The 19,044-nt window shown below is 41.6% G+C and overlaps 1 protein-coding gene across 1 annotated transcript in view; it reads right to left on the bottom strand.

Moving 5' to 3' along the window:
- Positions 1–4,884: 4,884 nt before the first annotated feature.
- The window catches only part of LOC311233690 (claudin-15-like), a gene marked incomplete at both ends in the record, with an annotated part of 24,579 nt that continues 10,419 nt past the window's right edge, over positions 4,885–19,044 (bottom strand). Inside the window, 4 exons of the mRNA XM_084320685.1 lie at positions 4,885–4,984; positions 6,543–6,653; positions 8,420–8,501; positions 13,382–13,546. Of these exons, the coding sequence (XP_084176811.1) occupies positions 4,885–4,984; positions 6,543–6,653; positions 8,420–8,501; positions 13,382–13,546 (458 nt within the window). The remainder of the gene's footprint in view (positions 4,985–6,542; positions 6,654–8,419; positions 8,502–13,381; positions 13,547–19,044) is intronic.

Raw genomic sequence — 19,044 nt, 5'->3', positions numbered from 1 at the left:
GCGCGCAAGCAAAAACTTTTTTGGCCATTTTTTTATTGATGAAAACGCATAATATGGTTTTTACCTATACATTCGGATCAGCAGTTCAGCACCTGCACTGCTGGTGGGTGATCCTAGTAAAGGATGTCGCATTGCGTTCATCTTCAATGAATGGACCAATGCAATAGTCTACCAAAGCCCCCCCCCTCTCTCTATATATCTCACACACACACACACACACACACACACACACACACACACACACACACACACACACACACACACACACACACACACACACACACACACTTCAGAAACAAACATAGTATCAATGAGAGCATCAATAATACACCTGAGTGATGTCTAGTAAAAAAACATTTTTTTTTTTTTTTTTTGGGCCCCCCTCAGTGCTGGGCCCTTGGAATCATACTAAGCTACCCCCCCCCCAGCTACGCCCCTGGGTGTGTGAGGCACTAATGCGGTGCGCCACAAGGGCGCCCCCTAGTTGACACTCTTGTACAAAAACACTCCTTGTTTGAAAGTCCCTGGGCCTTTGTGATGTCATACTGGGACACAAACAAGCAATTAGCCATTGTTTCTGTGGAAAGAGCCACTGCCTATACTGTACCTATAGTGGACCAGTTTGTAAAGGTGTTGCTGTTGGGTGTGGAGCGGCCATACAGGTGTAGCAGGGTGGATTATCCCTGCTTTATGGGAGTGGATGTACACGGCCACCTGGTAGTGGGAAGTGGGAACGCAGCAGAGCTGGGAGGAGTATTGAAGTGGAGGTTGAGCAGCGAGAGTGGATGGGGCCTAGGATTCACTAACCTAGGGATGGTGCGCTGGTCCTTCTTGCCCTCCAGGGCGATCAGCAGTATCTCCCCACACACCCACACTTCCCCCAATACTTCCTGTGCCCTCCCACACCCGATGGCAGTAATGATGGATGATATATTCGCTCCCCAAAGCAGTACCCTTCCTGAATGGCGAGTAGAGACCTTTCCCAATGAACTATAAGCAGGGGGTGGGGAAAGGGTTAAACTGTAATGAGCATTACCCGGAAAGGAAAGGGTTAGATAGAATGCACATTAACAGACACGCACACAGTGGTCCCATTGAGCTCTCTTTTACTGAAAGTCTTATTCGTTTTACAAGGATTTACAAGAAAGCTCTTTCCGCACTGGGCACCTAGTGCTCTCGCTCTACAGTAAGGACTAAAGTTCTTCCCACACTGGGCAAGACACAGTAATAAACCCGCCCCTTTAAGGGTTTAGATACTGGTTCGCTTCCCCGTAAGTGGGGAGAGAGGGGAAGAAGAGGGAGAGGGATACAGGAGCTATTCAATGGGAATTTTATAAAAGAACACACGTTATCACCACATTCAACCAAAATGACAGTTGGCCCACGTTGAAAACAAAAGTCCTATCTATAGCCGGCTTTCCCCAAAATAATAAAAGTCAGGGCGCCCCTAAACACTGTTACCAGCGTCAGTTCAAAGCACCGCTTCTCTTCGCCCTTAAAGGGCCCACGCCGCACAGAGAGAATGTCTACCGATAAAGTTTCAGCACTCTGAGCGCTCGCTGTAACTGGCTTGAGTGTACTTAACCAAGTGGCGGGCCTGCTCCCACCACCAAACGTCCGTGTGGTGAGATGGCCGTCGAGAGGTCCCATGATAGCAGGCGGCGGGCTGGGTAGACGTTGGGCAGGTGACTGCTGGAGTAACGGCTCGGAGGGGCTGGAGGGGCGTGCAGTGCAGTGACGTCCGCTGCTGGGCTGAAGGGGTGGGGCGACACGCGGGCTAAACTGTGGTGCTAGCCTAACTGAAGCTAAGCTGTGGGTCGGGACGACCCCCTGTCATGACGCATATACTTCAGCTAAAACGCAAGGTGTGCAATATCGACCACACTCTTCGGCAGTAGCTCGTCTGCTTCTTCGTTCACAATGTCTCTTTAGCATTAACTAAAAGCTAAGCTATCGCATATTCATTACTAACCCGCCTCGTAACTGGGTTTATATCTCGCGTGCTTGATGTCCTGAGCTCCAGCTTCATGCAACCTCTTCCTTCCCTGGAAAACGATGAAGAGGAAGTTCCGCGCCCGGCACCGCGCCCTGAGCCCATCCTTCTTCACCTGTGTCCCCCTGCCCAACGTCGCCACCAGCTCCCCCTGGCGGCACCTGTATCATGTCCCGCTATTAAGTGTCAATGTTAGGATAGGGAGGATCAAGAGAGGTCAGCAAGTTACACAACGTCCTCGCGAACACAGAGAATGCAAGGAATTAACGTTAGACACATTGAATTATTGTTAGACATATTCAGGTGTCTACACAGGGAAGTACTGTTTAGTTTAAAATGTTGTGTTTCGCTGCAGCCACCAACACCCTCTTGTTCAACAATGTTCAAATGATTCAACATTAATAATTAAAGATGGACTAGATTTAGACTTCTTTAGTTTCTTTGGGGAGGTGGGGAGAATTTAATTTCCCCACACATTCAAGGAAATCGTATGAAATTGTTGAAAAAAGAAAAGAAAAAAAAATGGAATATCATCTGGTGGTTTGCAGACCTTTATTTCTGTTTATTGTATGAACATATGGATTCTCACTAATCCTAAACCATTGTCCACCTACTTCAGTGCAAGTTAATGTTATTAGCAGAACCTAAAAACCAGGAAGGAGCTTTCAAAGCAGTTATTTCAAGATAAATATATAATAAACATCTGGGCCGTCGGTGAATAGACGCCAGTTCCCCTGCTCCTTGCCCCAGAGGGTCTGCGCATCATCCCACACCATTACATCTGGACAAATGAATCAGGAAGTACTGCAATCAGTTATTACAAATCACATTTATTTGTGTATAAAACTTTTTTTTTTTTTATTAAAATTTTTAAATCTGCAATATTGTTCAAATAATATTGTATGACATTACATTGAAAGATTAGACACGGAAAAAAATAAATACAGTGATCTGTGCTTGTAATTTATACTAAAAGTAAATACCAGTGTTATTCACTCTTCAGCTCATTCAGCCCATGAATACCCTATAAGGCAGTATAATGAATGCAATGTACCTTTATTATTATTATTACTGTTGTAATTTTTTAAAGGTGCTATAGATAACATTCAGCCACCAGATGTCGCTCCAGAGCACCAGCATGTAATTGATCCAATCAGGTGCATTCCACGTGGGGAAATGGGAAGCAGGGAGGGGATACATGTAAACAACAATATTCATTTTGGGCCCGCCAAAAACTTTTAAATGATAAATTCATTATCAAAAAGTGTTTTTTGGGGAAAAGCAATACTTTTTTCCCCACACCTTTCTAAAAGCTCTGGATGTATTTGTTTTTAGTTTTTTGTATTACTCTACATACAAATGTTATCTATAGCACCTTTAAGTCCTGCATGGTGTGGCCAGATGGTTAGAGAGACTGAGCTATAACTGAGTGGGATACTTCACTAATAGCAGCAGGATGTAATGACACAAATACAAGCTATGGGTACACGCTGTGTGCACTGACAAGGTACACGCTGTGTGCACTGACATGGTACACGCTGTGTGCACTGACATGGTACACACAGTAGGCACTGACAAGGTACACGCTATAGGCACTGACACAGTACACACTATGTGCACCGAGGAAAGACCACAGTAGGTCAAAAGCAGAGAAAAAAATAGAGATGAGCCACAAACTCAGTAACTAGTATTTTTCTTGTTGTTGTTAAAACTAGTGCTAAAGTGAGTTACCCTTTGGCACAAGACATCTGTGATTAGGACCTTCACTGGTATTGATCATCTGTCATCGTTATATTTTGTTACTATGAAGCATCCTATAAGGAATCCAATAGCAATCAACTTAGAAAACTAGATCTAACATGATATACAGTACATACAGTATAAATGCATAACATAATAATAATAATAATTTATGACCTAGCTATCTCAATAGTGTATCTTTCTTTGTGCAATGGTAAGGGTGATGTCTCTGCTCATGTCGAGAGGTTATTTTCATTTGATATTCAATATATGTGCTCTTTACCTTTCTTATGTATGCTTTGTAAAATGGCTTGTTTGAATGCTCACTTCCGATTGGTTGGAAGGTGCCCTACCACATTGAAATGCACGGCGTTTAAGTAGTGCTGACAATACCTTATACTATTTATACTAATTACTGTGTCATTTTATATGGTGGAAGTGAAACTTAATGTTTTCTACTACTTCCTAGATGTTAAGATATGAGAAATCATACATTTTCAATGGGTAAGTTGTGGAGTAGGTAGCTACAGTATTAGTCAGACACGCCGGTGTTACAATACAAGGAAACTATAAAAGAAGGAAGGGTCGTCACGTCACATCAGAATACCAGCGTTCTATGCTCTGCTTGATGCCAGTTCTATTGAAGCCTGTATTCAAATTCAAAATATACCAGCTATCTGAGGAAATACATCAACCAATATATCAAATGTCAGATAGTTAACAATGGAACACATTGCAGATGATTCTGACATCCGAGGTAATAACCTGTTTAATAAATGACATAAAGGTCATAAGGTCGTAAAACGAGGAGATGGCCGAACTGAACGTTTCCCCACTTGGCACCGATGTGCGTTCACGCACAACCCTTCCTTCTTTTATAGTTTCCTTGTTACAACAGATGGTTTTAATTTGGCAAAGCTAATAACTCCCAATTACTGCATCATGCTTTCGCTTAAATATGTTTTGTTAGTGTATAATTGGGGGGGGGGGTTGTGTTTGATCCAGGTGTTTTGTGTTATAAAATACGCATCATGAAGGTAACTTGTCCTGCATAAAGAACAATTTGGAACATGGAACCCTTGGATCCAGAGTGAATGTTCCCCTTGATGGGAACCCCAGGCCCCCAGCCCGCTGCGCCCGGGAGTAACCGCTCAGACGTACGCGTTCCTTCCATATTGGCTCGGGGCGAGCTGAGAGGGTTGTCCAGCGGAGAGCACCGTTGCTTTGGAAGGAGTGCGGTACCGGTAGGGTCTGAGGGAGAAGCACGGTGTAGACGGCCGTTAGACGGATACATACACCATCCACTGGTACCAGAGCTGTGTATCTTACATTAGATCCAAATGTATTGTCCTCATACAGCACAAGTACAGTACAACGGAAAGAGGTTTGGCATCCAACCAGAGTCCAAATGTAACAGTAAAGTGCAATAGTAATATACAATGTACAGGTGATTAAACTGGGTATAAAATATATAAATTAGTACTACTGAGTAATAGTGCTAATCAGATGTATGTACAGAGTTGTAGTATTCATTTATTTATGATTATGTACAGTGATACAGGTACAGTATAAAGACACTCTGGTAGTAAGTCATACTGGCCAGCAGCATAACTAGTAAGAGTAGGTAAGGGATATGTACAGATATAAATATAGTATCTACAGATATAGTATCTACAGATATGTAAAAATTATTATATGCAGGTATGTACAGACAGATATGGATAGATATATATACGGTAAGAATATATATACGGTATATACAGCATTATTGTACATGCAGTTCTGGCCCCAGAAATACAGTAAGAATATATATATATATATATATATATATATATACGGTATATACTGTCACATCCCACCTGGCCCTGCCCTATTCTCCACCTATACATGGAGTTCTTCCCCCACCGGTTCATGGACAATAGACCTATCTCAAACCCTGCCCCTTTTCTTGATCCTCCAATCACAGCTGTCGCTTACCTCGGACTCAGAAGTCAGAGGTAAGCGACAGCTGTGATTGGAGGATCAAGAAAAGAGGGCAGGGTTTTGAGACAGGTCCATTCCCTTCACCTGCTCATGGACTCCCCTCGCCTGATCTGACTCTTCTCGTCCGTTTGTTTAATATATCTATGTTCCTTTGTGTTTTGCCTCTCGTACTCCCTCTCTCGGTCTTCCTCTTGCCCTTCATGTTCCCCAGTCTGGTTTAAGTACACTTCTTGTCTTGTATTGTGTTATCTGTTGTTTAGTCATAGTCTCTATAGTCTGCATGTTCTGTCCCATGTGTGTCTTGTCTGCCATTGTTGTAGTTCTTGTAGTCTTTGTCAGTCTATTTGTAACCCCTCCCAGGTGTTCCTCGTTGTAATCAGCCCTTGTGTGTCTCGTTTGTCAATTAGCCTTGTGTATATTAGTTCTGTGTTGCCTGGTCTCTGTGTGCGTTCATTGTCAAAGTCAGCTTTATTGTCGCTTCTCGTAATGTGCAAGACATACAGACATGTATGTCATGTCGTGTTCCCTGGATGTCTCGCCGTGCCGTGTGCTATCAGTTGCTCTGTCTCCTGTCGCCCCGTCTAGTAAGTGTTCCCTGTGTTAGTTTGAGTTTTGTGTTTATGTTACGTTTATTCCGTGTTTGTTTGTATTAAATACCCCTGGACTGAAGACCCCATCCACCTGTCTGCAATTGGGTCCACCACTCAACCGTGACATATACAGCATTATTGTACATGCTATTATACAGAGTTATCTGGGTTGGAGTGAGTAGAGTTGTGAGCATCTGTGAGTAGAGTTGGCTAACGAGAGACGTTCAGCGACTCACATTTTCTCATCGGGCGTCGTCAGCTTGCAGGCGCACGTTAGACACGCGCCTCCACAGAGGGCCAGTATACCTGAGCACCAGCCAATGTACAGGCCCTCTCCAATCTCATATCTGGAAGACAAGGCCTCACGCTCAGCATAAAGGGTACGTTTTACATTGGGTCATTTAGCTGAACGCTTTTATCCAAAGCAACTTACAAGTTCTGTACGACAAATCAAATCAAATCAAATTTATTTGTAAGGCCCCGACAACACGCCTTAATGTCCCGATGGGCCGGACACGTCTTCTTTAAACAAGTCAAGAAGAAACATCACAATAAATCAAGAACAAAACAGGCGGTCGGGTGGCGTAGCAGAGATTGTGCTCGTCACCAATGCAAGAGGCTGCGGTCTCGACTCCCGGCGAGTCAGCATTGCCTTGGCTCGGGCTGATCGCTATACTAACTCGTTTGGCTGAGTTACTGTAGGGGGAGGGGAGCCGTGGGTGGGTCCTGGGCGTTGTGGACAGCGACCCCTACAGTTCGGTCGGGGCGCCTGCTCAGCAAGGGTAGGATCTGGAGAGGTAGTGCGACCTTCCACACGTTACACTCTCCCGGTGAGAATCTGCACGGCCAGGCTGGCTGCTGGCTGGCTGCACATGCGTCGGAGGAAAGCATGTGACAGTCTCCGGCCTCTCGGACCAACAGTAGGGGAAAGTGCGCAACAACCAGGAAGGGAGTTGGGAATTGGCATAACGACTAACAGTGGTATGGGAGAAAAATCAGAAAAAGAAGGAGGGGGAAAAAGATAATAAAAAAATAAAAATCAAGAACAAATTCTTTTTTTTAAATAAATGAATGCAACACTCCCAGACATACCCCACGCGAAGGTAAGGAAATACTCACTAAAACCTAGCAATAGGAAAACATGCACCAGTCAGACAAGTCAGCAGGAAGGGTACAACTTTTTCAGCTGAGTGACAATGTTCGTTAAACATTGTTGAAACCTGGGTGCTGCAGTTTTGAGTGCATAGTAGTAGAGACATAATATTATTAGCATAGTAGGTAGTGGTACTGGTAGTAATATAGGCAAGGTATAGGGTACGAAGTAGGGATGCTCGATATTGCCTTTTTTACCGATACCGATATACCGATATTGTCCAACTCTTAATTTCCGATACCGATATCAACCGATACCGATATATGCAGGGTTCCCCCCCCCCAAAAAAACGGAATAATTTCAGGTAATTAACATTACATATCTCTTGTTGTGTAATTAACACAACATTATGCATACTTTGACAATAAATAAAATAATAATGTGTTCTTACTTGCTTGCCTGGGTAAATAAAGGTTAAATAAATGTAAAAAAAAAACCGATACCAATATTTTCCGATATCAAATTTTTATGCCAATATCGGCCGATACAGTATATATCGGTAGGCCGATAATATCGGACATCCCTAGTACGAAGTAGGGCTGCACGATTAATCGGGAAAAAAATCACGATCTCGATTCATACCTATGCAATCTCATTTCTAAATTATGACGATTTTTTAAATAATTTCTTTACAAATCTTTTTTTATTTAATACATTTTTTACTTTTAACTTTTTTAAATGATGACGAAAAATAAGAATCATGTGAGAGAATTGTGATCTAAATTCTTAGAGAGAAAAATCATGATTCACATTTTAGCAAGAATCGTGCAGCCCTAGTACGAAGGTAGGGTACCTTATCCAAAAAGAAGTCCCCAAATATTCCAATATATCTCCAATATGTCCACTTCACGCTGCACAACAAATAATCCTTACATTGTGAATCAATATAATTTTGTGCCATTCAATCTTCCACTCCTTTTTATTATTATTATTTATTATTATATTATTGAATTTACTCACTTTGTCCCCGGATAGAATTCGTCAAAGAATTCCTGTGCGACGTTGGCTGCGTACCAAGATATGGCGATCATGGTACAAAGTCCTGGAAGAAATACCACAAAACATCCACAGAATGTGAGTTTTCTCAATCAAATGATTTGTTTATGGCGTTGCTGAACTGGGCCATCAGGTAAACATAAGGTCGGGGCATCTGCTGTTAGTTATGTTATTACTAGTGCTGTCAAACGATTAAAATATTTAACTCGATTAATCGCATGATTGTCCATAGTTAACTCGCGATTAATCGCAAATTAATCGCATTTTTATTTAAAAAAAAATGTTTACCTTAAAGGGGAACTATCTTATAAATGGCCTTTTTGAGTGTTTAGCATTGTTTCCTAGCTATGTGAACTTATATTAATATGATCTATGTCTCAAAATTCTCATATTGGCGCATTCTTCCAATTCTCCTCTCACAATATTCACCCTCACTGAACTGAGTCATTTGAAAATGTGATGATTTGTGATGTCAGAGAGACACCGCTGCATGTTAATGTTGAGATACAAGATGAGCTGCACACAGTGGTTGGAGCCCAGGCTCAAAACGGCTTAAGATCTTGAGGTAGAAAAATGCTGTTTTTGAGGACTTGATTAGAAATACAAAACAATGAATAAAAAAAATATATATATTACAGAGGTGTTCCATAGACTCACAGGAATTGTGTAAAAGTGCCCAAATAGTGAAAGAAATAGTAAAATAGTTCCCCTTTAAACAGATCTTTTTCAAGTTCCAAGTTTTAATACTCTTATCAACATGCGAGTCAACAAATGCTTGCTTTGTGCAGCCATTTAACACAAAAGGATGACTCTCATGCATTGCAAATTTGCATCAAATTCAAAACAGAGTGATGCACAAAATAACTTAAAAGAAAATAATAATTTAAAACAATGAATAAAGTGTGCATGAAATAATAGGGGAAAGAAAACGTTAGGAACTTGTTACATTCACACACACAAGGGCTGATTAATCACACACCCCCTCTCTCCCTCACACACACACTCTCCCAGCTCTTTTTCTCTTTTGCCCCTTCCTCATCTCTCTCACCCCCCTCTCTCTCTATATCTCACACACACACACACACACACTTCAGAAACAAACATAGTATCAATGAGAGCATCAATAATACACCTGAGTGAAGTCTAGTAAAAAAAAAAAAAAAAAAAAAAAAAGGGTTTTTTTTTTTTTTTTTTGTTAATCTTGAGTTAAAAAAATTAGTGGCATTAATAGAATCGGGAGTTAACGCGATATTAACGCGATATATTTGACAGCCTTAGTTATTACACAACGCCTGCAACCTGACGTTAAGCAATGGATGTGATTTGATTGCTCTGAGGTGAACATGAGGGCAAGCTCCAAGAGACGAGGACGAGGTGACCTGTGAGGCTTATCAAGTAAAATGTCTCCTTTATGCAAATGACATGTCGTCAGCTTGTGACTGCAACTTGTTCTTGTTCGCGGACGACTCAGCCCTGCTGGTCTCTGACAAGAACAAGTTACAGGTTGAAAAAACCCTCAGCTCTGAACTCGGCAGAATCTGCACCTGGCTCGCTGATAAACTATCATTACACCTGCGTAAAACAGAGTCCATTCTCTTCGGATCAAATAACAAACTCAGCAAGACCGACGGCTTCTCAGTTACAGTGGGTGACAATATTGTCACAAGGAAAAATGAAATTACATACCTAGGTTCCATCCTAGAGGCAAATCTTTCCTCTGACAAAATGGCATCCAAGGTAATAAAAAAAAGTCAACCAACGAACTAGATTCTTGTACCGGATCTCCTCTCTGGTAAACAAGAATACCCTGAAGACTCTGGCAGGAGCACTCATTCAAGGGTACTACAACTATGCTTGCACCTCATGGTACCAAAGCACCTCAAAGGCGCTAAAAATAAGATTACAAACATCACAAAACAAACTGGTCAGACTTCTACTTGACCTTACCCCTAGAACCCATCTCACCCCTGCCCACTTTGACAACCTAGGATGGCTTAAAGTAGACGACAGAGTACAGCAACTTGCAATGGGCCTGGTCTACAAGATAGACTATACGACTAAGGTACCCATGTACATGTCAAAATACTTCCCAAAGGTCAGTGAATACCACGACCACAACACCAGAGGAAGCTCAACAAATCATGTTAAACCCAGATTCGGCTCAAACAAGGGACTAAACACGTTTCGCAATTATGCCACATCAGTGGAACGCCCTACCCAAAGCTGTAAAGGAATGTGAATCCCTACCCACATCAAAACCGCTCTTAAAGAGCACCTACGGGAGGCTGCAATTAGAAACTGGCCACCGTAAATGTCCAAACCCCCCCACCCCCTCCTAATAGACAGTCTCCTCCCCACCGCATGTATATATTTTCTCCCCACCGTATGTATATTTCTCTCCCACCCACCCACCCCCTCCTAATGTACAGTCCTCTCCCCACCGTATGTATATATTCTCTCCCCACCATATGTATATTTCTCTCCCACCCACCCACCCCCTCCTAATGTACAGTCTCCTCCCCATCACATGTATATACTCTGTCAGGATCTATGGGTAACAGTACTGTATATTTGCATATCGTATATGTCACAAATGTAACAGTACTAAATACCTGTATGTCATGTATGTCCCTATGCCATAAATTTCATGTATGTTGTGTATGTCATAAATGTCACTATGAATTGAAAATGGGGGACCCAGATGTAAACAAGACAAACGTCTTTCTCTGGTCTGCATCCCCTTAACAATTGTGTGTATTGAGCCGTACTGTATTGTACCCATTCTGCAATCTGTTAAATAAAGTTTTCATTCATTCATTCATTCATTCATTCATTCATTCATTCATTCATTCATTCATTCATTCATTCATTTTCATTCATTCCTGGCAATGAAAGAGTGATAAATCAATTACAAAATAATTACGTGACTTGTGATGATGTGAGGGGTTCTTTTGATCCACAGATTTGTGTGTGTGTATATATATAAAATAGCATTTAGCGGGGCCCCCAAGTGGCGAACCACGTAACGCGCTGCGTCACGGCACAGCCAACCCGGGTTCGATTCCCGGACCCAACGTTCTTTGCCAAATGTCTTCCCCTGCTCTGTCTCCCATTTTCCTCTTCTCCCTCTAGTAAAAATGCAATAAAAATGCAATAAATGCAATAGCATTTAGCATCTTTCTAAGTTGTACATTTGCCAACAATTCTAATGTTCTTTGGTATAATTATGTTAACTCATTCTGCGCCAACCACGTAATATTACGTGTTTGCTCGCCAACCGTTGCGCACCAAACATGTAATATTACGTTTTGAGATTGTTTTTTCTTTTTTCAATTTTAATATTCTATACACTATCACGGACCTCTGTGTTATCATTGGAACTCATTCTGAGACCCCGAGAGTGAAATGCAGACCGAATCCTGCTAGGTGGCAGTATCGCCTACCCTTTGAAACCTTATCTCACACTGTGTGTTACATTTTATATGGTCCGGGCGGAGAATTTGGACCCAGGCAAGTGAAACGCTTCATCCGAGCACCTTGGAACGCGTCCAGCACACTTCATGCATATTTTGTGCCATTTCATGTCAGGGACCCGATGGACATCAATACTGGAAATCACGATCAGACAATTGGAATATTCATTTTGGAATAACTCCTAGGAAAGGATCAATCCTACTTCGATCCTACAATGATTTCACATCGATCGCAATGATCAACGTATGTAGTATTCAAATGTATGCCGTTGCTGACGATCAGAGCATCACAAAACGACCCCCCCCCCCCCCCATTGATGCCTTCATGATGAAACATAATACCTATTATATACCTTTGATTTGGAAATAATATCGTGTCCAGGCGAGCAACGCAAACGACTCAGCTTCCAGGAATTAGCCTGGATCTCTCTGAAACTATACAATATTCACCACAGGATAACACGCGAACGTATACATGAAAGAATTTACTCTTTTTTACATATTGGACTACAAATAGTGTCTGTCAAATGAGCCGGACTATTTTCTCCATAGCTATAATATAGAAAATACAATAGATCCGCAAATATCGTGAAATGTCGTGAAAATAGGGAATGGTAAGCTGGCACTAGAGAGCAGAGATGGGGCGTGGCTATGGCGTTGAATGAGTTAATAAAAATTAAAGCTACAATATGTATGATTATTTTTCTTTGGATTTTGCCCCTGAACTCACAGCAAGCTTCATTGACCAGTGAAGCAACAGATAATCCTTTCACTGCAAGGCTCCTAATTCTAACCAATCAGAGAAACTAGTTGGAATATGCACAAAATGCAATGGTTAGTCGTTAGCCTACATGGTCCTCTGCGCCAGACCGCATGAGGACTGCATAGATTCAACGGTGCGTTGAGCTTCTCCGATTGGTTAGCAGGGCGAGGCTCTCTGTGAAGCGTTAGCATGGAATCTCTCTGCGCCGCTGCTATACTCTGGTCAGTGAAGCTCGCTCACGGTGGACTGTGAGTCAGTCAGAGTGTCCACGTTAAGATAATGTTTTGGAGGAAAATCTTACACATTGTAGCTTTAAATTGAGTACTATTATTTCCCCTGAAATGACCCTGTGTTTGTGTTCACAAACTTGAAATGTCTATTACGTATCAACACAGACAGGAGGGCCTTGGCAGACGGACATTAGTGGGGTTCTCACTTTACCCCCTTCATCAATTCCCATCCAAACCATGTTCTTTTATATAGTCAATAAAAGAAAATTTATATTTGCTAGCCTGTTAAGATGTTTTGCCATGTCAGCTTCTATTTTTCTCCGTCTCTGCATCCGCCGACCATAAAGCGGTAAGAATGAAAAACTTTGTGATGCTAACCGTCATGAAGAAAGACTGGCAGCGGCATCTATTAGCTGCAACCCCCACGTGCCTGGATGTTCTGTCTGGTGGTTATTATTACCCTGTATGAGGAAGCACACTCCTCCGGTCCCGGCGATCCTGCCCTTCAGGAGGTAGTCCTCTCCGCCGATCTTAGAGCACTGCATCCCCACCAGAGTAGCCACGAGTCCGAATGTTCCGAACACAATGGCGGAGATCATCAGCGCTCGGGAGGCCTGTATGTACCCTGTGTGGGGAGATGAACCAAGATAATGAAGGCAAGTGTCCAAAAGCCACATGAGTCAAATTGTGATTGTCGCTCAGCTGTTTGGGGTAATGAAGCTAATGGAGGGAGTACAGGGGACTATTACTAAGACCAAGGCCCACTGTATATTACAAGGGCCACTATATATCACAAGGTTGATATTAATAAAAGTAAATAATTATGAGCTATCATGTTGTCTCTTAGTCATGTTGACTCTGAAATGATGTTCCATGTCAGCCCGCTTGTCACATTCCAAGAACTGAACGTCTAAAAGACTCTAAGGCTGCGGTTACACGAGGGGAACACAGGAACGTTTGTATTTTCACTTTTCACAACGTTGCATTATCACAGAGGTTAGACGACGCGTTGTCTCCTGAACACTCTCGTTGTCGGAAGCTAGGCGTCGTGGTCAGACAGCAACGGATCTCATCACTGAATTCAACACTGAGCTGATGCACGGGAGGTATTTGTCCATGCACAAAAGCGCGAGCTTGGGGGTTAAAATAAAAAATATAGCCTCAAATGTCGACTGGGAGTCGGTGTTTCAACTTGTTCAACTTGACTAACAGGGTGAAACATTACACTGTAAGAAAAAAAGCTGCAAGAAAACGGTAAATGTCTGGCATCAATGGTTTCCAAATACTTACTGTCAAATTACAGTAAAATCAAATACATTTACAGATTACAACCTTTATTTAATGGTTAATATTTTGATAAAGGGTAATTTACTGTATTTGTATGGTATTTACACTTAAAGTAGACAAACAAAGGTAATCTGTAAAGTAATACAGTGAATTTCCTGTGATTTTTACAGTGTAGGCCTATGGGCTATCAGTTCAGACTGCAGACAAAAGTGGCCCAAATCTTTCATACGTCATGTGGTCCTAACGTGGTCCTCAATCAGATACAGGTCAGGTTTGTTTTAATAAACTGGATTAAACCGCCACTGCATTCAACGTGTAAATGTAACCACGTGTGTAACTGTGACTTCAGTGTCCTCCATGTTCACGTCATGTGGGTCAGGTCAGGAGTGTGACCGGTTCACACTGGATTGGAATCTGATATTAATATTGTAATGTGAGCAGCCAAACAAAAAAATCTGATCTGAGCAATAAATCAGAATTAGGCACTAAGGCCTGCAGTGTGAACGGAGCCTAGTCGACTGCAGGCACAGAGCTACAGACCAGATGAGTTTCCAGTTGATTTCTCGACATGGAACAGAATACACAGAATGACCTCTTCCACCTGTTTCTGTTCCTGGGAGCTGGTGGTCCGTTGTTGCACAGACGTGTGTGTGCCGGAGCAATACGCATATGGACGCTGTCTGAGTAACGGTTGCTGTAAGAGATTAGACCCGTCATAAAACCTGTATTCTCTGCTCTTGCTTGAGAGAGAATTCCACGGTTCGTTCTAACGTCTTTTTAATCTGTGACCTAATTTGTCATTTGGATGGTTATACCCTCATCTGCACTTTTGTTTACACTGTTTATTTTGTCCTCATGTTTTTATATTCAGATCTAATTGCATTGCCTATATGTATGTCTTTCTACTATTACCCTGCCCATACATGTACCTCCCCTCCCCCTCCTGCTATGATGCCCGCTTTTCTCCAAGGGGAGAACACTTACATTGTTTGAAAAGTTTGTTTTGTCAGTGCATCATGTTAAGCAATTACTTTCCAAACACTGGTCACCATTGAGCGTTCACTGAAAAGTTAGGTTTGATCCGTTTTCAGGCCTATTTCTCCAGTCGGCTGCAGGGTATTTCCTCATTTCCCTACCTGGACATTTAATATTAACTTATGAATCTACAAGTGACATAAAACTAAGAGTTAATCACTATTTCTGGGCATCGATGGTCTTCAGTGTGACTTATATCCCTGTGTTTTGTCCTAAAGGTGTAGTTCATGAACAAACACCATCTAATCCCTGTTTATTCCCCCGAGTTGTTTCCCCCAAAAGAATTTGGTGCGATTCACGCGTTGCCAGTACTGATTTATGGTGAACTTTGACCTCATCATCATCAACCTTTATGACTCTGAAATGCAGTGGAGGGTGGGCCTTCATTCGCAGTGCAGCTGCGATTACTGTACATTAGGCAATAAAATACATATTACAATGATGATGAGTAAACAAACTAAATTAAGCTAAAAACAGGAAAAAAAACATCTAAAATACAATATAATATATAAAATTAAGATAAAAAAAAATGAAATAAACAGTTACTGATACACAGTGGTTAGTGACCATGGCTTTGAATTATGCAGTAGGTTGCAAGAGTATTCATATTTTGCGTTGAAGGATGCTCCATGAGTCAGGAGCATCAACAGGAAAGGCAGACCTTCCAAGTTCAGAACAAGCTGGAGGAACCTTAAGCACAAGTCATTTGAGCGAGTCGGATAGGGTCCAACGTTCCAATGCAGCAACATTCTTATGTAAGGTGGTAGCTTAGCAATAAGGGCTTTGTATATAATCAAATACCAACCAACCTCATCATACAGGAGACAATGGTGAGTATCATACCTGTCACCAGTAATGAATCTGAGGACAGAGTGATGGACATAAAGTGGTTTAAGAGCGGAAGCAGCATCATGTCTAAATTCACCACAGTTCAAAACTGATAGGGAAAACATTATATTTATTTATACTTTTCCAGGCTTGGAAAAGGTACATAGGTACATTCTATTTAACTTGATTAATGATTGAAGGGAGGTTTTAGACTTCAAACATTCATTGTTTCACAAGAATTGTGTAACGAATATCAAGTACCCTGGGCCGAAAACGTCTGAAGCTGCTCCACGGACAATGAATACCTCTAGATACAGTGTTGTGTAATATTAGGAAAAATTTATAAATAAACAAGAAGTTCCCCTGTGCCTTTTTTCCACCTATGGTGAAAATAAACAGTGTTTTCCTTTCCTGTTTACCAGTGATTTTGTCCTTAACTGCATTTGGTGTGAGATGGTAAAGTGATCTTTTACTGGTTTATATGTTTTGCTAACTAGCCTCATTTTCAGAGCCCCATTGCAATTGCATTACCCCCCCCCCCCCCCCCCCCATCCAGAAGAGACCTCTCACGCGCTGTCAGTGTCGTCATTCTGACCGTTTCTTTTCTTCTTTTACGAGCGGTAATTTCCTTTCCCGTTTACCAGTACTTTTGTTTTATAATTAACGTTAAGTTTTATATGAGGATTATTATGTTGTTGTTGACGAGCCCAATTTTAAGATCCACGTTGCTAACGCTAACCCTAAATGAGAGTATGTTGCGATTCCATGGCGACGTCGGATGACCTGATTTGGTAAGGTAGTTTTGGCTAATGAGTTTTCCACTTAAGTTTTTTTCCTAACGTTGCTCGTACTATAGTCTACCCATATAACTCATAGCATGTACAATAGTGATGTATATACCGTATATATACATTTATATATTTATATTTACATTTATATATTTACCGCATATATTATATCCATATCTGTCTGAATATACCTGCATGCCATATAATCCTTCCTGACGGGCAGACCCCAGGTGGTGAGAGCAGGCAACTGCACCTCCTCATCCATCACTCTCAACATAGGGGCCCCCCAGGGCTGTGTTCTGAGTCCCCTCCTCTACTCCCTGTACACACATGACTGTGTGGCACAGCGGAACAACAACACAATCATCAAATTTGCTGACGACACAGTAGTAATGGGCCTGATCTCTGCAAACGACAAGAGGGCCTACCTGGAGGAGGTCAAGGTTCTAGCGGGATGGTGTCAAGAGAACAGCCTCTCCCTGAACATCAGCAAAACAAAGGAGATGATTGTGGACTTTAGGAGGTCGGGGGTCAGGGACTACAGCCCCCTCAGCATCGACGGGGCACCGGTTGAGAGAGTGAACAGTTTTAAGTACCTCGGAGTCCACATATCCGAGGACTTGACATGGACCACACACATTGACAGTGTTGTGAAGAAGGCACGGCAACGCCTCTACTTCCTCAGGCGCCTAAGGAAGTTCCAAGTCAGTCAGAAGATCCTTAAGAACTTCTACTCATGCACAATAGAGAGCATCCTGACTGGCAATATCACCTCCTGGTTTGGGAATAGCACCGCACAAGACCGTAGCAGACTACAGAGAGTGGCCCGTTCAGCCGAACGCACAATTGGAGGGGGGCTTCCCACTCTCGAGGGCATTTACAACAAGCGGTGCATGGGCAAGGCTAAGAGAATTATCAAAGACTTGAGCCACCCAAACAACTGCCTCTTTGAACTGCTGCGGTCAGGCAAGCGATACCGGAGTCTCATGGCAAGCACAGAAAGACTCAGAAGAAGCTTCTATCCCCAGGCCATCAGGATGCTCAACGAACAATAACACTATGTAACAACCATCAAATGCACTCACAGCACACACATCCACACGCACACACTCACTTTAAACATACAACTCACTGCAGCACCCACTTTAACCACTTTAGTACACCTAAGCACGCTTTATATTTATCTGTAAAGAATTTGCACTACAACCCATACCTCATTACACCTTACTGTAAATTATATTGTACCTAAATTGTACCTCATCCCACTTCTGCTTTGCACTGTATAGTATATTGTATGGTAACTCAGTTACTTCTACTCTACATAGACCATAGAGCATTGTATGTATATACTGAACATTTTGTCTACGTACTTGACTTCTATTTTATACTGCTATACTTATTTTATTATCTATCTTTGCCTAGCACAGTCTCTGGAGCGAAACAGAAAGAAGCATTTTGTATAAAATTATTCTGTACTTCTGTATGACAACTAATAAAGAAACTTGAACTTGAACTTTCCTACCATATACACCTGCATATATTATAACCAATACAACCCTGTATGATAGCATGCACATTAATCCTGTATATATACAGCATATATATTTATTCTTACCAATCCTATATATCTGTCTGTACATATAATAATTTTACATATATCTGTAGATCTATTATGATCTGTACATGTATCCCTTACTTACCTACTCTTACTACACTACTCGTGGCCAATATGACTTACTAGGGCTGTACCGAATGTCATTTTTTAACATTCAAAGCTTCGATTGAAGTATTCGAACGAAGCTTCGAATGTCTATAAAAAAAAATATTTCATAAAAATCTTTATTTTATTTTTTTTCAAACTAAATCCTCAATTTGAATAAAGTGATTAATCTGATTAAATTAGTATTTTTCTTTTATTAAATCAACTTTCTTTAATGAATATAACTCATCAGTTTCGTCAACATAAATAATCCAATAAGGGCACGGTTGGTATGAAAGTGATGGTGACGTCTTATAGTATAATATTACAATATTAGTGTAGCCTAATCTTTAACTGCAACTGTGAAGAAAACCCCCATTGGTTTAAACAGATTGAATAGCAAAAAAAATATTAAAAATAAAAATAATTTTTTTTATTCGAATGTTGATTTAGAATTTGAATGTCAACATTATGATCGAAGCTTCG

The sequence above is a fragment of the Notolepis coatsorum genome (genome assembly GCF_963971535.1).
Source record: "Notolepis coatsorum genome assembly, chromosome: 8".
NCBI lineage: Eukaryota > Metazoa > Chordata > Actinopteri > Aulopiformes > Paralepididae > Notolepis > Notolepis coatsorum.
Note: the sequence above shows the minus strand (reverse complement) of the source record. Positions and strands in the feature narration are given on the sequence as shown.